The following is a 23378-nucleotide window of genomic DNA, read 5'->3' as shown; positions in this document are numbered from 1 at the left end:
ACATATATGCGGGTTTAATGGCGCCCACAAGAGCATCGTGGGGCAAACCATTTGTGTGATGAAGCAATGCCTGTTTCTACAGCCGCTCGGATACAACCCTCCAGTTCACATTGGAGAAGATGTTCAGGTTCATGGCATTCGCTGCACTCTTCATATAATCACCATCATGAGGACACAGGCATTTTCACCAGGAATCCGGTGGGCACTACAACAGGGGGAGGAGAAGGCAGGGAGGACACTGTCTTGACGCTTTCGACCTGGACAGGTTTAGGAGATATCCTGCAATACTTCGTTTCCCATAGGGCATCTTCCCTTTCCCAACTTGGACACCCTATTCTCCACTGTTGCATCTGCATGAGACGCCTAATCACAGCTTTCCCTTGGCTACGACCATGTAATTAAATCTAGAAACAAAAGCCTTTTTTTTTAAACAACTTTATCCGAAAACACGTCCAATTACAGAAAAAAAACTGTGCTATTCGCCCTTGTTTGTTCCCTTAGTGCCTGTCCTGTGTGTTGCATCGACTTGCCTAGTGTCCCTACACAATGCATCCCCAGTTACTGCAGCATGGCTGGTGGAAGTGTGTTGACTTTCGTGGGGGGAGACAGCAGATGGCCTGGCAGGGAACCCTCGAGAAGTTACGGGATTCAGGGCAACGATTCGGACCGCACCAGCTTTACATCTGTAGCAGCAGTGTTGGCTGGCTGATGGGTAAAAGTAAGGATACTGGCAGAGCGGCAGTTTGGTGAGAACACATACTGCCTCCCTGAGAGATGACCGCAGGTTCGTGCTCCATGGAGAGACTGTCATTCCCACGGGACAGAACCTTAGCATCCTAGTAACCTGCTGGAGCACAGAATATTGCACAGCTGACAGAATTAACAAGTCACTTTGAGCACTGAGATCCATAGCCATGATGAACGCAGTCTGAGCCTGTATGGCAGCAAGCATGGATCTCATGATCGCAGTATTAATTTCAACTGCAGCACTGAGATGTTGGATGGCTTCAGCCTGTGCTGCAGTGGTCGCTGAAACAATACCCAACCGAGACCGTATCACTGATGGTCCCGCTAGTGATGTCATGGAGTTAGTGACCACCTCCAGTGGCCACTTCAAATATTTCATCCGCAGCCCATCTATCGGAACTCGGCTGTAATCACACCCACCAGTCAGCTGGCGTACGAGCTATCATTTCCCTGTCGCTTGGCTGAAGCCCACTGATGCTTGGAGATTCACTAGATGCTGATTCCGACTGTGTACCAGTCGCTAATTTACAGTGCAAGCATTTGTGCTCGTGGCTTATAGTGTCAGACAAAGTTAAGTGTCTTTATCATCAGTGGGGTGCTGTTTATCTCCCTCTCTGCATTTTTCCTCCCTCTCTCACTTCCTCGCTACATTGTCACTAACCACCATCTTTATTTCTTCCTTTATTGCTGCAGCTCTCCCACTCTTCCGCCCTCTCCCTCTCTCTATTCTTTTGCTCTAGCTGCAGTGACTAGGAACATGACAGTTTATTGGTTGGTATAAATTCAGGATTCCAAGTTGGGGTGAGGGTTTGAGGGTGTGGTGTAAAACATTATGTCCATGGTGCCACGCTCTGTAGCTGGCACATCATTCCAAAGATCAAGATGACGGTCAGCTGGTAGTTCCGATGGGCATTAGGCAATAATATAACATCACCCCGAATACTCTGTGTGACATGGAATGCTACAGGCTCTGTCACAGCAACTCCCATGAGAAAGAGGAGCTTCTATTTCCTCAGTGTCAGGGGATGAAGGTTTGCCTGGTCCCCTGCCTATTCCTTGCCTCTTCCTGGGATTATGGGTCCACATTGTCCTGCAAGAGATAAGAGGGAAAATTGTCTCTAAACGAATTCATGTCCTCCGGTAGAGAGGGACAAGGACAGGGATTGACAGTACTTGGGGTGAAAATGTACAGGCATCCACTGGTGTGCATGTGTGCGTAGGAGTAAATGACGTGGGCGGTGTGTGTCCCCCACGTACAACTTCGTCGCTGCCCATTACCACGTATCCTATAGTGTGCCGAATCACAACTCTGCTGCTATTTTACCCAGTGCAGCCAGGGCCCGGTGCCAGCTGTGAAGACAGACAAACACTGTGAAATACGTGTTGCTTAACCGGGGCAGGCCATCAGTTGCGACGGTGGGGCATGTTCACATCGGATGCATCACCCTCAAGGTCATGCTCACTTTAAATATCTCCCTCGGCCTCTCAAACCTATACACCACCTCTTTGTCAGCTTGCTGGGCCTGTCATCCGGGCCTCGTTAGTTTCCGGACTTGCCATCAGTCCGGCTTCCCTTAGCTCGTCGTCTTTGGGGGGCTGGCTGCCGACACTAATTCCCTCCGAAAAAGTGTGTGTGTGTGTATGTGTGTATGTGAGTCTGTGTGTGTGTGGGTGGGTGTGAGGGGGGGGGGGGGGGGGGGGGGGGGTGGAGGCGAAAAAGAAAACAGTGGGAAATAAGATTTCTGGTACAAAATAGTCTTGTGTCCCTTAAAATGGAACACCAGGAAACAATTGGAAATAAGAGTGTTTCGTTTTTATTTCTGATCTAGCTGGGGGAAGGCGATGGTGTACTGTTAATTTCACAGCACGAGTAATCCAGAGGTCCAGTCAGATGACGTGGCATTTGGCTTCAAATCTAGTTAGACCAGTGCTAATTGTTGCAAAAGACCATTTGGTTCATTAATGTCCTTTAGGGCTCGTAATTCTAACGTCCTTGCCTGCTCTGTTCTACATGTGACTCCAGGCCCATTTGGCCCTGAAATGGCCAAGCTACCCACTCAGTTGCGTCAAATTGTTTTAAACTCTAAATATAATGCGACATGATGGGAATTGGGCATTTACCCAGGCAATGGGAACTACAATCACAATCCCAGCTTTGTCAACACTGCAATGTCATTCTTCCCAACATCTGGAGGACTTGTAAAACAATTGGAAGAAGTGCCTCACACGTGTGGTGATTGGGGGTATTGTGCCTCTATTTGGGGTAATTACGGATCACGTTATATACAGCGTATGCTCCGACCAGTGATCTCTTAGCGCGGGATACCCCGGGTTCGGCACGTTTCTGACGAGAGACTACATTGTGTGCGCAAATATTTGTAATTCTCTTTCTCTAATATAGTAACTGTTTCTTCAAGAAAACTGCCTGTTCCGTCGCTTCAATACAACAGACTAGTCAAGCAACAGCAAGACATAGTGACGCTCACGGATTCATTCCTTACAGATAATGTTGCAGGCACCGCGATCACAATTCCTGGATATGCCCTCTTCCTCCAGCATGGCAGGTCCAGCAGTCTGCGACGCAGTTGTATACAATTAAGGGGGGATTTTCATGGGAGTCCAAAATATAAACTCAGGACCCCATGAAGACTCATGTCATCATGTCCAGTATGGCAAGGCTAAGGCTTGTTGATTAGCATCAATAGCCAAACCTGCCCAACCGCCACACCATTAGCTGATGAATCAACGATACTCCAAGTTCAAAACCACTTGGAGGAAGCACTGAGGGTGGCAAAAGTGCAAATATGTACTCTGGGTGGTGAAATTCAAAGTCCATCACAAAGGGTTACACGGTAGCACCTCTACTGACCCTGCTAACGAAGTCTAATGGATCATGGCTGTTAGACGGTGTCTGTGGCTGGTGATGAGGGCACAAACCAGAGGGAAAAAACCATACTTGACCTCATAGTAACTAACCTGCCTGTCACAGATGCATCTTCCCATTACAATAACGGGAAGGGTGGCCACGTCTGGACTTTTTGCAAGCGAAGTCCCGCCTTTACATTGAGGATAGCGTCTATCATGCTGTGTGGCAGTCACAACATGCTGAATGGTATAGAATTCTAAGCAAGTCTGCCAGGCCAAATTTTGGCACTCGGCCATCATCAGCAAGAGTGTCATGTTCAGACAAAAGCTGTAACTGCATGCCCGGCAGATCCCACACTTAGCCATTACCATTTAGGCAGGGTCTGAAGCGGTCCAAATAATTCTGCAGTAGGGCAGACCAGTAGCAGCACAAGACATAGACAGAAATATGTCCACCTGTTGAAGCTGTAACACAGGGCCACTGCGTGCTAAACAGCATAATCAGTAAGTGATAGATGTAAATGACCACAGAACCAATGAGTCAGAGATAAGATCTGCAGTCCTGCCACATCCAGTCGTGAATGTTGATGGAGAATTATACAAATCACCGGAGGAGGGGTCTCCACAAATGTCCACATCCTCATTGGTGGGGAAGCCCAGCACATTCGTGCCAAAGATAAGGCTGATGCACTTGCAACAAATATCAGCCGGATACGCTAAGTGGATGATGCACCTTGGCGTCCTCCAGAGGTCCCCAGCATCACACATGACCGTCTTCAGACAATTGGTGTCACTCTACGCGATATCAAGGAATGATTGAAGGCATTGGAAATGCAGGGCCATCGGCGCGAGCAAGAGTCTGCAAAAGAACTGAAGATTTCGGCTGACGAACTGGCCGCACTCAGAGAAGCTTAGTGGAGTTGTTGTCGTGGTGATTCTGCTGCACTAGTCATCCAGTGGCCCAAACTAATGCGTTTGATAGGTGGAGGTAAATACCACCATTTCACGTTTTTCGAAATTTAAACCAAATTATTAATCGAGAATTGAAAACTCGCCTCAGCGATGAAACGAACATTAATTAATGTTTAAAGCCATCCGAATCACTAAAGGGGTTTGGTGAAGGGCATCTGCCGTCTTGGCATGCCCTGAATATGGCTCCAGGAGAGAGAAATGTGGTTGCTTAAATGCCCTCTGAATGGCCAGAACATTGCAATTAGGGAAGGCTATCCAATCCCTTGCCTGATACACCCCCATTGCATTAAAAATTTAAAAAGAAAAGACTCTTCAGCAAAACTACAAAAGTGGGATCCATTCGGCTAAATGAAATTCGTCCTGGTATGTCCTTCAATTAAAAGAATGGACAAATCCAACCAAGGCACTTCTGCCCCATCAGTCTACTCTCGAAATTCAGCAAAGTGATGAAAGGGGTGAACGACCGTGACATAGGGCACTTGCTTCGAACTAAACTGGTCACTGACGCCCAGTTTGTTTCCCACCAGGGTCACTCATCTCCTGACCTCATTTCATTCTTGGCTCAAAAGCGGACAAGAGAGCTGAAGTCCCGAGGTGAAGTGACAGTAACTGCCATTGACATTGTGACAGCTTTTGACCAAGTGTGGCATAAAGGAGCACTAGCATAACTGGAGTCAATGTGAATAAGGGTGGGGGCGGGGGGGGAGGGGGGGCGGTTGGGGGGGGGGGGTGGGGGGGGTGGGTGGAAAGAAATTATAAACTTGATTAAGCCATACCTAGCATAAAGGAGGATGGTTGTGGCTGTTGGACATCAAACACCTGAGTTCCACGATTTCATTGCAGAAGTTCCTTAGTGTATTGTCCTACGACCAACTATCTTCAGCTGCATCATCAATGATCTTCCTTCCATAACAAGGTCAGAAGTGGGGAATTTCAATGATGATTGCACAATGTTTAGTCCAATCCCCTGCTCCTGAAACACTGAAGAAGTTTATGTCCAAAAGAAACGAGACCTGGGCAATACTCTGGTTTAGGCTGAGAAGTGGCTAGAAACATTTGCGCCAGGAAAGTGGCAGCGAATTACTATCTTCAACGAGCGAGAATATATTATCATTACTTGACATTAAATGGCATCGCCATTGTTGAATCTCCCACTATCAGTATCCTGGGTTTTGCCATTGATTAGAAACTAAACTGGCATGCCATATAAACACTGTTGCAAGAAGAGCAAGCCAGATAATGTTCATTTCTTGGAGAGGGACACATCTCCTGACTCCATATTCACCATCTAGAAGGCACAATTCATAAGTGTGGTGGAATACTCTCCAACTGTCTGGATGAGAGCAGATCCAGCAACACTCAAAAAGCTTGACACCACCTAGGACTACCAGCCCGCTTTATTGGCACCACACCCACATACATTCACCTTCCAATCAGAGTGGCTCAGGGGCAGCAGCAGCAATGTGAAGAACGTCATGCACAAGGGTCCATAAATCGGAAGAAACCCAATGCTCAATGACTGCACATACGAGGTGTTTGAGATTCAGGCATTGCCCACTGCAAGGGGTACACAGAAATAGGCTCAATTACCTAGACATAAGTGAGAGAACATGCAGGAAATGTTTTGATTCTTCAGAGATGTCATATCTAAGTGGTACGCCCTTCCCTACAGAGACGTACAGGACAGCCCATTCCAGAGACACGGATTGTCATTGGCACTGAAGGTCACTGTGGCTTCGAGATTTTTAACAAATGGGTACTTCCAAGGCTCCATGTCTGACTGGTGTGGAAGCTCCCAGTCAGCTGTACACAGGGGTATACACGCTATGACCGATGACCTTTTCTTCAGAGTGGCCCAGTTCACATCTTATAACAATGACACAGCTTCTCAGGCAAAGATGGTGACAGGGTTTGCCTCCATAGCTGGATTTCCATAGGCACATGATTTGGTCGACTTCAATCACGTTGTGAGAAGGCCTTCCACACAGACTTTAGACTGCGACATGAACCTAAAGCACCCCCACTCTTTGAAGGTGCAGCTGCTCTGTGGGCACCACAGCCCGTTCCTTCATATCTGCGCCTCTTACCGTGAAAGTTTTCACAACTCGTGCATGCCTCATGAATCGGGGCTGCCTGGAACGTTCACAACAAGTCCAGAGCTGCGCAGATGTGCACTCGGAGAAAGGGGGAGGGGCCTGGTTAAACCTGTCAGTCATTATTAACCAGTTTTTGAGACTCATTCAATAAACTGCCAACTTGGGATAATACCATTAATACTAATAGATTTCCTAGAATTACATTGCAATGATCATTTAAAGGCCAGTAGACAGCCCAGCAGAAAACATGTTCTCAGGAAGCATTAAGTAAGTTTCACATTGTAATGAAACACGTGCCAATATTTGCCTGCAGAATATTGAATTTGTAAATTAAAGAGATTGCAATGGGGTTTGTGCGGGTCAGAAGGTCTAAGTTGTAAGTGAAGAGTGAAGCAATTGAATCGTTCTCCTGTGGTCACTCGCAAAGCTGCGCCAGCTGGAAAATAACGTTTTCTTAAGTTATAGTATTTTACGGATAAGCAGTAAATGATTGTTACTGCAGGTCAAACAGAGATTAAAGTAGACTGATAATATTACAGATGAACAGTGGAGACAACAAGCGCTAATGGTTTATCAAAATGAAATGTTATTAATGAGCCAGCACTCACAGGGCAACATTCTTTTCGTCATCAGTGACATGGACAGTAAATACTTACAGTGCAAAGATCAGAATTCTCCACCAAATAAGGCAGAACCCAGAAGCCCAGGCTCATGGCCTGGGGACATGGGTTAAAATCCCCTCACGGCAGCTGGTGGCGTTTAAAATAAAGTAATGAAATCTGGAATTGAAAGCGAGCCTAGGCAATGTTGACCATGGGGCTATCATCGATTGTTGTGACAAGCTCTCCGGTTCACAAATTATCTTTATGGAAGAAAACGTGTCGTCCTAACATGGTCTGGCCGACATGTGACTCTAGCCCCACAGCGATGTGGCTGGCTCTTAAATGGCCTCTGAAATAGCCCAGCAAGCGACTCAGTTCTAAGGCAATTCGGGATGTGCAACCAAAGCTGGGCTTGCGAACGGCACCCATACCCCGTGAAAAAAAAAAATCAATAGGACATCCATATCTGAGCTCGTCTGAGTCCAAACCCGAGCCCACAGCCAAACAGGAGTCACACAACACTCCAAACTCATTTTTTTCCACGTCTTTCTGAGATTAAACGATGTCAGGAATCGGGTGAGGAGGAGATGTCAGCTGTCCGAAGGTGGGAATAGGTCCGACTCGTGTTTTCCGAACCAACAGCAAAGGAACCATCCCCCGCCCTCACTGCAAACGGTTTATTCATTTTCAGTTGCAATTTTCCCCATCACATATTTCCCAATTACTGAATGTATGCATGCTTGTTTTTGTGGGTCTGTCTGTGTGTGTGCATGTGTGTGTGACTTTGTCTGCCTGTGTGTTTGTGTCTGTGTTTTTGAGTATGTTTCTGTGTATCTGTGGATATGTGCACCTTTCTGTGTTTGCGTGCGCGTGTGTGCATGTGTTTGTTAGTGTGTGTGTGTGGGCATTTGTGCGTGCATATGTGTTGATGCATGCCTGTTTGCGTGTCTGTGTTTTGTGTTTAAGTCTACGTGTGTATTTCTCTATGTGTGTTGTATGTGTGAGAGTGAGTGTGTGTGTGTCTCTCTGTGAGTGCATCTGTGTGTCGTTGCATGCGGTTATATGTGTGAAAAGCGGCATGCCCGTATGCTCACAGGAGTGTGTTTGAGTGATTGCCTTTGTCTATGTGTATCAGTGTGTGTGAGTGAGAGAGAGAGTATGTATGTTTTTCTGTCTGTGTGTGTCAGTACGTATATGTGTGTGTGAAATTCCGTTTCTGTGTATTTGCATGTGTTTTGAGTGTGTTTATGTTTATGTGTGTATGCGTTTGTGTATGCATGCATGTGTGTGTCTGTGAGTAATTGGATGTGTGAGCGTGGGAGAGAGAGAGCGGAATCGGCTGCTCCGTTTTGTGGCGGGGGTCATGAGGCCGTGAAAGGACAATATGGTGGGAAGGACAAATATCGCTTTTACTCTATCGGGAAACAAGTTGGCTACCGTCCATCCTTCCCGTCAATGGTAGGCCATGTTTCCTGCTGCCGGGTGGTGCGAACTTCATTTTAATACTTCTGCAGATCATTGTAACGCCAGTTCGCTGGAATCCCCCTCCACGCTGGTTCATACAAGCATCAATCATGCAAAGGTTTTTCACAACAACATGTATATGGTGTGCACCTGGCGAGATGTACGTCGATGGGTAAATTGAACTGGAGCGCACGCGGACATTGGGCAGCACTCAAGAGGGTCACCTGTTGGACCAAAATGCTAAGGCGCCACAGATTCAGGTGGGGGCGCAGGGTAGTCGCTTCCTCCAAGTGTCTGGAAAGGCGGTGCTAGGGGAAGGGCTGCACTGCAGTTGAGGTAAGTTGGGCTTAGGAGTAGAGCTACTCTGAGGCTCAGGTACGTTGGGCGTGGAGGAGTGGCTGCAATCTGATTGAATTTAGTTGAACGTTGGGGAGAGGGCTGCACTGCTGTTGAATTATGTGTTGAATAGGGGAAGGGCTGCACTGTGGCTGATATAACTTGTGCGTGAGGGAAAGGCTGCACTGCGGTTGCTGTAAATTGGGGGTTCAGTAATAGGATCAATTGGTTGCCCTGGTCGTGGACTCCAACGGCTGCTTCCCAGATGTGCCTGCAAAGGAAAGGAGAGATAGTTAGTGCTTAGCAGTGGCTTGTGAAACAGGACACACCACTTACAGCATGGTTGCTTTATGGGCGTTACACTGTTGGATCCTCACTTGGTAGAACACCGCCGAACTCACTATAAGGACAAGAACAATCCAGAATCTGGACAGCCAGCTGCGTAACACCATTTTCTAAGCCAGTGTGGAGTTGATTTCAGGCAATTCTCCAGCAGTGTGAGACCTCTCCCGCGTGTATGCCACCTGTCCCGCATGAACAAAGAGTTAAGCCGGGCACCTGCTCGGCCAGATGAGAAATATACCTCACACGTGTGGGTGTGGGTGTGTGAGAACTCTGTGGACATGTGATGTGCTTGTGTTTCTGTGACTTATGATTGATGAGAAGAGCGACTTACCGTCGTGGGAGAGAAGAGATCGTTCCTTCTCTTGTGGCACGGGGTGGCTGTCCTATTTAGAGGGCATTTCAATTGATCATTGCTGCCAACGCCTCCCCAGGCAGATTGGTAATGTTTTTGCCCCGTTGCCGTCCAGAGCAGAGGTCGAAGACATCATGGCAAGAGGCAATGTGTGCGCATGTGTGTGTGTTTGTGTGGTGTGCGTCTGTACGTGTGTGTGCTTTTCGGAGTAAGGTATTGATGTGCACAAACCTGTGTGTGAGTTTTTGTGTGCGATTACGTGCGTGTTTGTGACTGTGTCATTTTGTGTAAGTTCTGTGTGTACCTATGTGTATTCATATATGTGTGTCCCTTCATGTGTGTTTGAGTAAGAATGTGCCTTTGCACGTCAATGTATGTATGTGATTACATAAGTGTTTGTGGCTCTCTGCATCTGTGTAGAGTCTCTGTTTATCTATGTGTGTGAATATGTGTGTTGGGTTGTGTGAGCGATTGAGTTTAAACCTGTGCGAGATTCCGTGTGCCTATTAGTGCGTGCTCTTTGTGTGCGCATGTGTTTCTGTGTATGCTCCTGTGCTTTTCTGCGCTGCGTGTGCATGTGTATGTGATAGTGTGCGTATGTTTAATATTGTGTTTTTCTTTGTGAATGTGTGTGTGTTCCTATGTGCTTATATGTGTGTACGCCAGTGTGTTTTGTCTGAGTATGTGATTATGTGTGCACGTGTTTGTGAGTGCGTGTAACGGTTTGTGTGTGATAACTTTTTGATTCGTTTTGACCTCATGTATGTCTGTAAAGTCTATGTGTATCTATGAGTGCGTGTGTTCGTGTGTGTTTTATAAGTGCGAATCTGTGTGTGTGTGCGTGAGAGAGGGACAGAAAAAGAAAGTGAGATGGAGAGATAGTGCTTGTGTGATTGAGTGTGCATGTGATTGTGAAAGCTTGAGGGTGAACATGTATGAATGTGTGTAAACGTGTTTGTGTGTGTGTTTGTGTACGTGTCTGTATGCATGTGGGTATTCATCTGTGTTCTGTTTGTAACATTTTGTAGTAATGTGTGCTTATATGTGTCTTTTTGTGTATGTAGCTCAGTGATGGTGTGTATGTGCACGTCTATGTATGTGCGTTGTAAATAAGTGTGAGTGACTGTTGTATGTGTCTAGGTTCTGTGTTTATCTAAGTGTGTGTGCATTTGATTTTCGTGTGTACGTGCGAGTGTATCTCTGTGTGTGTGTGTGTGTGTGTGTGTGTGTGTGTATTTGTCTGTTTGAAAGTGTGAATATATTTGTGAGTGAGCGTGTGTATGTCTATATGTGCGTGTCATGTGTGTGCACATCCTTCATTCCATATGTGTTCGTGTGTTCTTCATCTGTGTGTATCTGTGTGTGTATAATGTGTGTGCATATGCGTTTGTGAGAGAGACATGGAGAGAGAGATAGAGATAGAGAGAGGGTGCTTTGTTTTTGCCTGTGTGTATTCGTGTGCTTAATGTGTGTTCCTCCGATTTTTTTGTTTTCATGTATCTGCGTATGTGTGCGCGTGTGTACATTTCTGATTCTGTGCGAATGTGTGAGTGTGTATTTATATACTTTGTCTCTATGTATGCTCTGTATGCATTTCTTTGTGTGTGTGAAAAATAGAGAGAAATAGAGTAACGGTGTGTGTGGTCTGTTAGTGAGTGTGTGTATTTGTGTGTTTCTGTATTTGTTCCTCTGCATTTCATTGCTTGCGTGTGTCTGTATATGTGTGTGTTGGTGTATTTCTGACTGTGTGTGTGTGTGTGTGTGTGCGGGAGAGAGAGTTGTGTGTAACAGTGTGGGCATGATCTCTGTGTGCGTGCGTGTATTTATCTGTTTCTGTGTGTGGGAGTTCGCCTGCTTTTCTATGTCAGTGTATGTGTTCGTCTGTGTGTGTTTGTGTGAGAGTGTGTGTGTACCTGTGTGTGTGTGTGTGTGCATTTGTTGTGTGAGTGCACATCTAAGCGTGTGTGTGTCTGCATGTGTGTGTGTTTTATTCATTACCGCGATGCAGGATTCACTGCCTGGGACTGCAATTATTGCGCATCCCTAGTTGTCAGTTAAAAGGTGGTGGTGAGCCGCCTTCATGAACGGCTGCAGTCAATGTGGTGTAAGTACACCCATAGTGCTGTTGGGGATGGAGTTCCAGGATTTGGACCCATTGATATTGATGGAACAGTGGGATATTCCCAGGTCAAGATGGTAAGTGATTTGGAGGGGAGCTTCCAGGTGATGGTTTTCCCTTTTATCTGCAGTTTTGGGTTGTAGTGGTCATAGGTTTGGAAGGTGTTGTCAAAATGCCTAGTATGGTGCACAGGGGGTGTGCTTCTGCCTGGGTGTGTGTGTCTATGTGATTCTCTCTGTGTGTCAAAATCCATTTTTTCCATCAGTGTGCTTGCAGAATTCTGTGTGTGTGTGTGGGTGTTTGTGTGTGTTAGTGCATGTATTTGTATGTGTATGAGCGAGTGCGTTGTGTTTGTTTGTGTGTGCCCTCGTGGATTTGGCTCCGTGTGTGTGTTTGTTTGTGTGTGGGTGTGTGTGTGTGTGAGGGCAAGAGAGAGATGGGGAGAGAGAGTGAGAGAGAGAGAGAGTTTGTGATTGCTTCTATGTGCTTTTGCATCCAAGTGCGCCTGACTGCGAGTGTGTGAGTGCGTGTGAGCAATTCAGTGTCTGTTTTCTGTGTATTTGCATGTATGTGTATGTGCATGCATATGTGTTAGTGTTTCTGAATGTTTGTGAGTGTATTTATGTGTGCGGATGAGTGTGTGAATGCATGTGTTTCTGCATATGTGAGTGTGGCTGCATTTGTGTGTGTACGAATGTGCATGAATTTACGTGTGTCTTTGTGTTTGTGTGCGTGCATTCTTGTGTGTGTCTGCGTCTGTGCACTCTGAGCATATCCATGTGTGTATACTTGAAACTGTAGTTATGTGTTTTTGTGCTTGCGTTTGTGTATGTTTGCCTTCGTGTGTGTGTGAGAGAGACTATGTTTGTGCATGATTGTGCATGCGTCTAAGTGTGCATGTCTGTGAGTGTGTGATTGCGTGTGAGTAATTCAATTTGACTCTCTGTGTGTGTGCGAGCGTTTGTGCGTGTGTGTGAGCATGTGCGTGTGTGCATGCATTTACCTATGTGTGTGCATGTGTGTGTGTGTGCATGAGTTTTTCAGTGCATGTTTTTCTGCATATGCGCGTGTGTGTTTCTCTGCTTGCTTCTGCGTGTGCGGTTTTTAACTGTGCCTGAGAGTGACTGTTTGATTTTGCGTCCGTGCAGGCACATACTCCGTCTGAGATTATGTGAGACAGCAAACATGTGCGTGGAGGGGACAGAGAGACTGTTTTTGCGTGTCTGTGTGTGAATGTGCTTATGAATGTGTGAAAGCATGTGTTTCCGCATGTGTTTGTGCTTCCATCTATGTGTCTCTGTGTTTCTGTGTGTTTGCTTGTGTATCTATCTCGGTGACTTTGTTTCAGTTGGTGTGCCTATTTTTGTTATTATCTCTATATGCATTACCACCATTGTGTGTTTCTGCATGTTTTTGTGTGTCAGCGTCTGTGCATTTGTGTTTCTGTTTATGTGTGTGCTTGTGTGTGTGTCTCTGTGTGTGAGTGTGTGTGTCTGCAGGTATGCGTGTATATACGTGTGTGTCCTTTTTTTTGTGCATGTACGTCTCCGTGTGTGTTTCTGTGCGTATTTTCTGTGTGTGTGTGTGTGTGTGTGTGCGTTTGTGTGTGTCTGCAGAGAAGCTCCTGGCTTCTGATTTGTTTTCTAATAATCTGAGCACATGTTAATTTGTTAGAAGAAGAAACATCTTATGTGTGCGTCTGTGTTGTTACCGGGATAAGTGTTTATTATGTTTTGCCTCTCTAGTTTTCTGCTGAATAACTTTTTAACACTACATTTAATTTTTAACTTTACAACCAAGCCTGTTTTGTGACTGCTCCTAAAACATCGCTGCACTGAAGGGGTCAACTACTCCTTACCAGGAATGCATATTTTTGCAATCCATAGAGAAGTAATGAAATGAGAAAAAAAAATGCAAATCTCTCCGTTGTCTAGAATGCAACCGTCACTTCTGGCTCCTCCCACTCACCTTCCACTCACTGTCACTCATTACTCCTCCTTTCACCCGAGGTTCCTTCAGTTATCCTGTCCCTCCAAAGTCATCTTTGGTTCCCCACATTACGTCTGGCTCGCCGTCATTGCTGCCTCCCCATCCTCCTTACCTGTATTTTTATGTTACTAATATTGTGCTTCCTCCCACTGTATCACAGACCTTCTCTGATGTTCTACGGGGTTAATTTAATTCAATAAATCACAAGGTGCAGTAAATCAGTTGGAGCTGACAACAAGACCTGAATCAAATTGGTAAATTATTTCCAAGCCTAATGTGTAATTTCATCTCCCCCTTTCTTACAGTGAACTTAATCACAATTGTGATCCTGAAATGTAAAAATTGTGGTCTATCCAAATGTGTCACTCGTTACCTGGTGGCCATGGCAGTAGCGGATCTACTGGTCGTCATCCTGGACCTGATATTGAGACACATTCCGATTGTCTTTCGGGAACAGTTTTACTTCCTGGTTTCCATCCACGTGTGTAATATCCACGCTGTCCTGCTCTATGTAGCCACTGACTGTTCTGTCTGGTTCACCGTCGCGTTCACGTTTGATCGATTTGTGGTCATTTGTTGTGCAAAGCTGAAAAGAAAATATTGCAGCCAGAGAATGGCGACTGTCGTCGTGGGAGTAGTGACTATGATGAGCTGTTTAAAGAACCTTTTCTGGTACTTTATGTTAACAGGACGGTATTTGTTGATGACCAGTCCCTGGTTTTGTGAGGTCACAGTCGATGCTCAAATCTCTCCACTCTGGGTAAAAATCGAGTTCCTCCATCACATTCTAACCCCATGTGTCCCATTTGTCCTGATTCTGCTGCTCAATGTTCTCACCGTCAGACACATTTTAATGAGCAGCAGAGCCCGCAGGAGACTCCGGGCTCACAGCTGTGGGCAGACTCCCAATGACCCAGAGCTGGAGAGTCGAAGGAAATCGATCATTTTACTATTCGTGATTTCAGCCAATTTCATCCTGTTATGGTCAATGTTAATGGTTTATTCTCTATGGAATCGGATGTGGAATTTGGGGTTTGCTTCTGTACATTTGCATGGGTTTCTTAAGGAATTGGGCTTCATGCTGCAGCTCCTGAGCTGCTGCACTAACACTGCAATTTATGCTGTGACACAGACTCCGTTCAGACAGCAGTTGAAGAATTTGTTGAAATATCCCTTAAACGTATTCTTTGAAGTCAATCAATGATGAGAAGAACTCAATCGCTGCGAGTTTCCATTGTCTAGGTTGCCTGTCCCTCATAGATATCCTTCACTGACTGAACAGAAAAAAAACACACAACGCAGAACACATCTCAATTTCATTGGCCAAGCTGACTGAACACATTGCGATCCATTATTGACAGCACAGAAAATAAAACATCACCAGATATCTCTACATCCCGGCATTGGCCGGACTGCCTGTCCATCATCATGATACCTCAGGCTGATTGGACAGAAATCCAACTGTTGAAAAGCAGGTTGGCAATTCCCAGAGAGCACTGGTGGGAGCGGTCTGGCAAATTGACGAAATAGAAAGGAAGTGAGAGAGAGCGAGGGAACAGCAGGGTAAGGCAGTGAGACATAGATAGAGGAGGGATTGAAGAAACAGAGAAAGACAGGCAGAGATTGAAGATAGTGTGAAAGAGACAGGGCGAGAGAGATAGAGACAAATGGGTAGAGGAAGCGAGACAAAGAGAGAGAGTGGAAAAAATGAGGAAGCATTGAGAGGGAGACAGAGAGACATGTAGAAAAATGGGAGAGTGGAGCAATTGATGGAAACAGTGAGAGAGGGGACAGATGGTGTAACAAATGGAAAGGGAAGGTCCGAATAGCACACAGTACCTGCTGCCGATGTGGGTGTCTCCAATGTGCAATGTGGTGCTGCTTTTGGGATCTTGCTGCAGGCAGTTCGTCTGCAGATTTTTCTGACTAAAACTTTAAAATTAAACTAATTCTTCAACAGTGGAACATCTCCGATGGTCTGGAATTAATTGTTGAAATGTTACGGGCCTCTGTCAAAATTTATTGTAATCCATCAATGCTTCCTGGGATTTAGAGCAAATGACACATTGGACAGGTGAAATGTATTGGTGGGATGGGGGTGTGGTTTTTGGAAGCTATCAGCAGTTGTATCCACCACCCCTTTTTTAAAGGGGAACATAGGAAGTTCTGAGGATTGGGTGGTGGTGGGGGAAGAACACCTGGCTAATGTCACATCGCAGCTTGTTGGACCATGCTGCGGACAATTTACCTGTAGCCTCTCCTGAGTTGTAACCATGGCGTCACAGGGCGAATAAGTTTTACTGAAGATCTGATTGTAGCTAGCATCCATTTTCCGCACCCTGGCCAAACACCCACACCCCCAGAAATCTCTATGTAAGGCATTTGTAAATATAATACATGGCCACCGTGTTGTCTGTTTTGTTTCAAAAACTGAGAGACAGGAAGCCTTTCAGTGCGCATTTCAATCAAGCTCAATTCTGAGATAAGGAGAAAAACGGAAGGTTAAATTGACTGGACCGAGTGAGCGCGTGGCGGGGTGCAGTTAATGGGAGAACGACAATCCTGGACTGAAGGGCTTTAGGATGCCACATAGGCTCATAGGCGTGTTCAGCAAAGGAGAAGGCCATTGGCCCATCGTGTCCGCGTCAATCAACAAACACCTGGCCTTCCTAATCCTATTTCAGTGGCCTTGTCCAATAGCCCTAGAGGCTATGGTAACTCAAGTGAATTTCTTAAAACTTCTTAAGTGTTATGTGACATGTTGACTGAGCCACTGGATCAAGCAGTCCTTTCCAGACACCCACCGTGCCCCTGGTGAAATACATTCTCCTTAGCTCGCCTCTTCGCCTTCTTCATCTTACCTTAAATCTTTGGAACCTGGTTATTGACTCCAGTACTAAGAGAAAGTGTCTCTTTCCCTCCACCCTATCTATGACATCATAATCTTATAGAACTCTATCACGTCCGCTCTCAAACTTTGCTGCTCCCTGAGAAAGAATTACAGCCTACTAAATATTTATTCATAGCACAGGCCCTCCAGTTCAAATAGCATCATCGTATATTCCCTCTACACCCTCTCCAGCTCAATTACATTCTGCCTTTAATGTGGTATCACAGCCGGAGGACTTGTGGCCAAAGCAGAGTTTTCTAGATTTCCAGCATAATCTCTCCGCCATTGTATTCTAAGCCTCTAATAAAGGCAAGATTCACATATGTCTTTTTAACCAACTGGTGGACCTGCTCTGCTACCCTCATGAATCTATGTATATGCACACCAAGATCCCAATGATCTTCAGTACTTTCCAGAGCCCTACTCATCATAGTGCAATCTCTTGCCTGTTTTGCCATCAGCAAGTGCCTTACCTCACCCTTTTGCGGGTTGAATTCCATTTGTCACTGCTCTGCCCAGCTGCCATGTCCATTGATAGACTGTTCGAGTTTACAGCTATTCTTCTCACTATTTAGCACCCTACAATTTTATTGTCATCCGACAACTTCTTGATCATACCCCTACATTTAAGTCCAAATCATATATGTACACCCTAAACAGTAAGGTCATCAGCACCGAGCCCTGCGTAACCCCACTTGAAACAGGCTAACAGTCACATAAATATCCCTCTACCAACATACGCTGCTTCATGCCACTCAGCCAATTTAGGATCCAACGTGACACTTTGCCTTGGATCCCATGTGTACTTATTTAATTGACCGGTCGGCCATGAAGGATGTATCATAAGGCTAAGCAAAGCCCATTTAGAACGCATAAAATGCATTACACTGATCAACACTCCTGGTAACCTCTTCAAAAAATTCGATCAAGTATGGCAAACACGACTTTCTGTTAAAAAATCCATGCTGCACATCGGTGCTTAGATTGTGTCCCTCCAAGTGCTGACATATTTTGTCCCTAAAAAACCTTCGTGGTAATGACCCTCCACCTAGGTTAGTCTGCCTGGCCTCTAATTTGCTGATAGATGCCGCCTCATGTTTTTTTAAATAACTGGACACCGTTGATATTCCTCCAGTCCTCTGACATCACACCTGTGACGAATGTGGATTTGGAAATTATTCCCAGAGCCCCTGATTTAACTTCCCTTCTCTCCCTCAACAGGGGGCGATACATTTCACCCGGGTCTGTGTATTGCTACATTTTTATATCCCTTGAACCAGCTAGTCACTCCTCTCTCTCTTTGTTAATTTCATATACAATTAGACAGCCCTCCTCACTGATGTCGATAACTGTGTCGCCCTGTTCCTTTACTGAGAGTATGTCTCAATATTTGAATCTGACCCCTTCTCAGAGGAAAAATATCAACCGGTGAGAGGGTGATGTTAAGTATCTCTCAATCTCTCAAGAGCGTCAAAACACTTAGGACACCTTGATAGAGACAACAGGTCATACAGAAACAGCAAGAAGGCATGGTCTCTCATACACAAACCGGAAGGCGATCCCAAGAAAGCTGCCCAACCTCCAAATGTGTCTGATAACCATGTTGCACACCAGTTGCTCCTAAATGGAAAAATCAACAAGAAACAATCAAGAGCAGACCTAGATAGGAAGAAGTACAGCGATGACCCTGGCTTCACTGGACCATTCACCATGGAAGAGCTGGAAACTGGTACATCCAGTCTAAAACAGGGGAAAGCAATTGGTCGTGACAACATAGCAACGGTGCAGATAAAGCATTTTGGACAGCAAGCAAATAAATGGATCCTACAATTGTTCAACATCTGACTGGCAACACACAAGCTACCTAATATATGGCAGAAGGCACATGTAATAGCAGTATTAAAGCCCGGAAAAGATCCCTCAGATCCTAAGATTTTCGGGCAATTTCACAGCTTTGCGTAACCAATAAACTGTTTGAATCCCTGATACTCAATTGGATAGCACCACCTGTAGATGAGAAGATCATTCCAGAGGAAGTAAGTTTCCGCACCGGGAAATCAAAAACATGCCAACTGCTCAACCTCACACAACATAACGAACATCGTTTTGAGCAAGGGATGGTAACAGGTGCTGTTCTTGTAGACCAGTCAGCAGCATACAATACAGTGAATCATAGAGTCTCCTCTGCAAGATCATAGAGATGACAAAAGATATTCACTTAACAGAGCTGTTAGAAAGGATGCTTCAGAATGGCCCGTTCTATATTGAACTGAGTGGGAGGCGCAGCAGGTGGCGTATTCAGAAGAATGGTCTTCCCCGGGGAAGCGTCCATGCACCGCTGCTGTACAACATCTACACGAATGACCAATCTATAGAGAGTGTCACACGTCCTTTTATATATGCTAATGACTTATGTGTCACTGCCCAAAGCACTGATTTTAACACCGTAAAGAAAACGCTTTCTGAGGCCTTGGAGGGACTATCATCCTACTATGAAGAAAACCACCTTCTTGCAAACCCATCAAAGATGAAAATTTGTTCATTCCACCTCAGAAACCGTGAAGGCAAACGCCAGCTAAAAGTAACCTGGTGTGGAGCAACACTGACGCATTGCAAGCACCCTATCTACTGAGGAGTCACCATTGACAGATTCCTGACTTTCAAGAACCACATCAGAAAGACAAAGGCAAACATGAGCGCACGAAACAAAGTCCTGAGAAAGATCACGAACACAAAATGTGGAGCACGCTCGAAAATATTGCGAACCAGAGCACTTGCCTTTTGCTAATCCACTGCCGAATTCGCCTGCCTTGCATGGAAAAGATCTACTCATGCTAAGAAGATGGATGCCGTCCTGAATGCAAGCTGCCGACTTATCAAAAGTTGTTTAAAACCAACAAACAGCATCAGCCTCTATATCCTGGCGGGTATCGCTCCCCCTGATATAAGAGCAATGGCAGTCAGCAAGAAAGAGCGACTCCGTCAAACATCAGATGATAGGCACCCTTTACATGGTCAAACACCTACACCCAGCCGCCTGAAGTCAAGGAAGAGCTTCATGAACATTACAATCAACCCCATTTGAAGCCCGCATCACCTTGTGGAAAGACCGGCACTCCAGCCTCAAACAAGCCCCAGCGATGGAAATTCTACCTGAAGAAAACTTTCCCCCAGGAGCTAATTGCAACTGGGCAACCTGGTAGTGCTTTAACAGACTTAGGGCTGGTGTCAGTCGTTCAAAGGTGTCACTAAGCAAATGGGGTTAGACAGCCAGCCCGACAACTTTAAATGTGGTACTGAGCCACAGACTATGCAACAGCTCCTGCAATGCCTATCACTACAGGAACCCTGCACTGTTGAAGATCTTGCCGAATTCAACAACAAGGCGCAAAGAAATGTGTCCAATAGTGGCTGGGCCATGTAAAGTCTGTCCATGGACACGATAAGAAGAAGAATTTGAAACCAAAATAAATGCTGGGAAAACTCAGCAGGCCTGAAAGCATCTGTGGAGAGAAAGACAAATTTAACCGTTCGAGTCCGAATGACCGTTCTTTGGCACACTGATGATTTAAAAACTCTCCTATTTTAAACCTTTCCTTTCCTACACCTCTTCTGTTTCGCAGTTATCCCATTGGAGGAAAATATAGGCTAATGAGGTGTATTAAAGAGCGACCAATCAGAGCAGTTCTCGATTGATAAGAAAAGTAAATGCTGAATAATCTGGTTATTCCATGTAAAAGTCTGGCGCTGGAAAATATCGGAACGGGAACTACTGACTGGAAAGCTCGGGACAAGGCCAAGTCCACTCATCCCGGGCCGGACTGCAGTTCCCTGTGGGTCAAGTTCACTGTTTCCCGTGAAAGGGGAACTATGCTGATCATGTGGGTGCCAGAGCCCCGGTCTAACAGGCTGCTGTGCTCGAGCATCTGTCCGCTGACACCTGCGGGCTGGCTGGAAAAGCGGTCGCCGAACAACAAGAAGAGCCGCATCGTCCCCGGAGACCAGCAGCTGCACTTCCGCAACCATCAGGAACTCAACAAGCTGCTGGGAGGTGTCACCATCGCTCAGGGCGGGGGCGCTGCCTAATGTACAGGCCGGGCTGCTTCCCGGGAAAAGCAGCGCTGTGAGCTCCAAGAGCAAGTGAAGTAGACAAACTTTCACCTGAAAAAGCCCAATGGCTCTATTCAGAGCTACCCAAAGTCTGTGAGAAAGGGCTGGCTACTGTCCGAAAAGTCTCACTCATTTAATGATACCAGAAATGAGAGGATTGGAATGGGTTGGGAAATGCAGTCTGATATTTGAGACGGTGACCAGGTATTTACTTACATTCATTACTGTACTAGTTCCTCTTTATAGCTGTGAGATTAACCTGGTTCCATGTGTGAGATACAGCTGTTAGCAATGCATCCTGTTCTAGTTGAATTGTTTAAAATGATACAAGACCCTGAAATGAAAATACTGAATACAATAAGTGAAAGGCACGATGTCATTCCCAAGAGATCAGAAACATTGTTCAATTCTCCAGAGCAATTGAATTAAAGCGACAAGTTTAACCAGTATTATAGTCAGACAATTGTGGTTACATCCGCTGGTCAGGCCAAGTCTGTGCCTTAGTTTCCCCAGCATACCGTCATCAGACCAATTCATGGACTGGGCGAATAACACAACCCCCGCCCTTTTATAATGTTACCCCCATTTATTTCCCTACAACTTCTGCTCACACATATCCCCATCTAAAAATCGTGTTTGAAAACAACAATTATTTATAAATCAGCAACATTATTCATTAATCTAAGGACACCTATCATCTGAGGCCTGGCATGTACGGGAGATGTTGTTTCTGAATTCGAAGTCAGATATCAGACTCACGCTCCATTAATTAAAGTTCTGCCACAGTACCATAATCAACACAGGTCATTGGTTAAGATCTGTCATCCTGACCATGGAATGGTCAACATGTGACTACAGACACAGAGCCCTTAAGTGTCCCCCTGAAATGGTCTAGCAAATCACTGGGTGTTATAAAAATAACTCAGCTGTGAAGAACAATTAGGGGGCGACAAAATGCTGGCCTCAACCGTGAAGGGTCACAGCTCTTCCCTTTGTCCACTTGTTGGCTCCGACTCTTACACTTGGTGTTGAAGCTGGGGTTTAGTCTCGCTCCCCGCTGTTGCTGAGGGCCAGCTAGTTGTATTTGGGCATGATGGTGACTCACTTGGATGTTGCACAGGATGATGTCCTCAGTGAGCCCCACCCCAAGTCAGTCCCACTGGCCTCCTGCATGAAACTCTGGAAGCGCAGGTCTACCTTGAAGTCCTGAGCGAACTCCCGCACCAGTTGCTGGAACACCTCAGTGGATTTCAGCTAGCGGCGGATCTCCCTCAGAGCCACAGTGCCGGCTCTGTAGCAATGAGGCTTCTTCACTCGACCAGTGGTTGGAACGCTCTTTCGGCGGGGGAGCTGTTTGTAAGGTGCTTTCCCTAATGCCGATTTGTCTGCTTGGCCCTGGCAATTTCTTGAAGAGTTTTCTTTAATTGAAAAATATAATTTATTCATACAATATCTGAAATTACATTACAAAACATTTCTAAAGCTCCATCAAAAAAAGTGCAATCAGATTCCAATTTTGCACATGGTTCACCAGGTGATTCCATGCATTCAATGAACATTACACTCATTTCCAAATGGTCACAACAGACAGTCAGGCATTGCAATGGTATTGGAATAATCAACATTCATTTTGCGAAGAGTTGTCAGCACAATCTCTAACAGACAATGTTAGTACCGAGTCTGCTGAACGCTCGCCATTTTAAACCCTGTTAGGAACACTTGGAGAAGGAATTGGCTAGAACCAGGTGGTTTAAGACTTAACTCTGACCATAAAATGCGACATTGGAAACTATTCGTCGCCTTGGCTGATCTTTAATTCGACAATTTCAAAAGCTGCTTGAACCAACCGTTTAAACAAAAGAAAATGTGCTTTTATTTTGTATTTAACATAATCATCAAGACAAATATTTAACAAGACGTTGTAAAGTCCCTTTCATTCGCAGCTTTCTGAATTCACTCGAAACTAGATCTATTCTGCTCCACTGTCCGGCTCCACTTTAGTCAACAGCATTAAGCCCATCACGTTTCTACCTCTCCATGGTTCCGAAGAAGAGTCATACTGGGCTCGAAACGTTACGTCTGTTTGTTTCTTTCTCCACAGAAGCTGCCAAAGCTGCTTAGTTTTACGAGCACTTTATTATTAGTTTTTTAATCCCATTAATTCCATTCCGATTTCACACTGCATTTCACCGACAATCATAGTTTTAAATCAATGAGGTTCAAACGTGAGTAAAATTATAAGTAAAGCTGGAGCGTACTTTTGTTTGAATTACACCCCCGTACATTTGAAAGTAAAGTGATATTAGGTTGAGCACTTGAAACGCCACAGCATATCGATGGAATTTAACGGGCCATGTGCTGGAAAATGGGATTAGAATTGATCCGTTCTTAATGGTCTGCAAGGGTACAAAGGGCCTGTTTCTGCACTGTATAATTCGCACATGCCCAACAACTGCTGATGGGTTTAAAGGTGAAAGATTGCGATGGACGA

At 45.5% G+C, this 23378-nt stretch overlaps 1 protein-coding gene across 1 annotated transcript; it reads left to right on the top strand.

Annotated features, from left to right (window-relative positions):
• Window positions 1-20485: 20485 nt before the first annotated feature.
• On the top strand, window positions 20486-20863 carry LOC144694289 (histone H2A-like). Its single transcript, XM_078564622.1, has one exon. The coding sequence runs from the start codon at window positions 20486-20488 to the stop codon at window positions 20861-20863; it is 378 nt and encodes a 125-aa protein (XP_078420748.1).
• The last annotated feature ends 2515 nt before the right edge of the window (window positions 20864-23378 follow it).

The sequence above is a fragment of the Cetorhinus maximus genome, chromosome 19, assembly GCF_964194155.1.
Source record: "Cetorhinus maximus chromosome 19, sCetMax3.hap1.1, whole genome shotgun sequence".
Taxonomy (NCBI): Eukaryota; Metazoa; Chordata; class Chondrichthyes; order Lamniformes; family Cetorhinidae; genus Cetorhinus; species Cetorhinus maximus.
The sequence above is the reverse complement of the archived record's forward strand: the minus strand, read 5'-3'. Positions and strand labels throughout refer to the sequence as shown.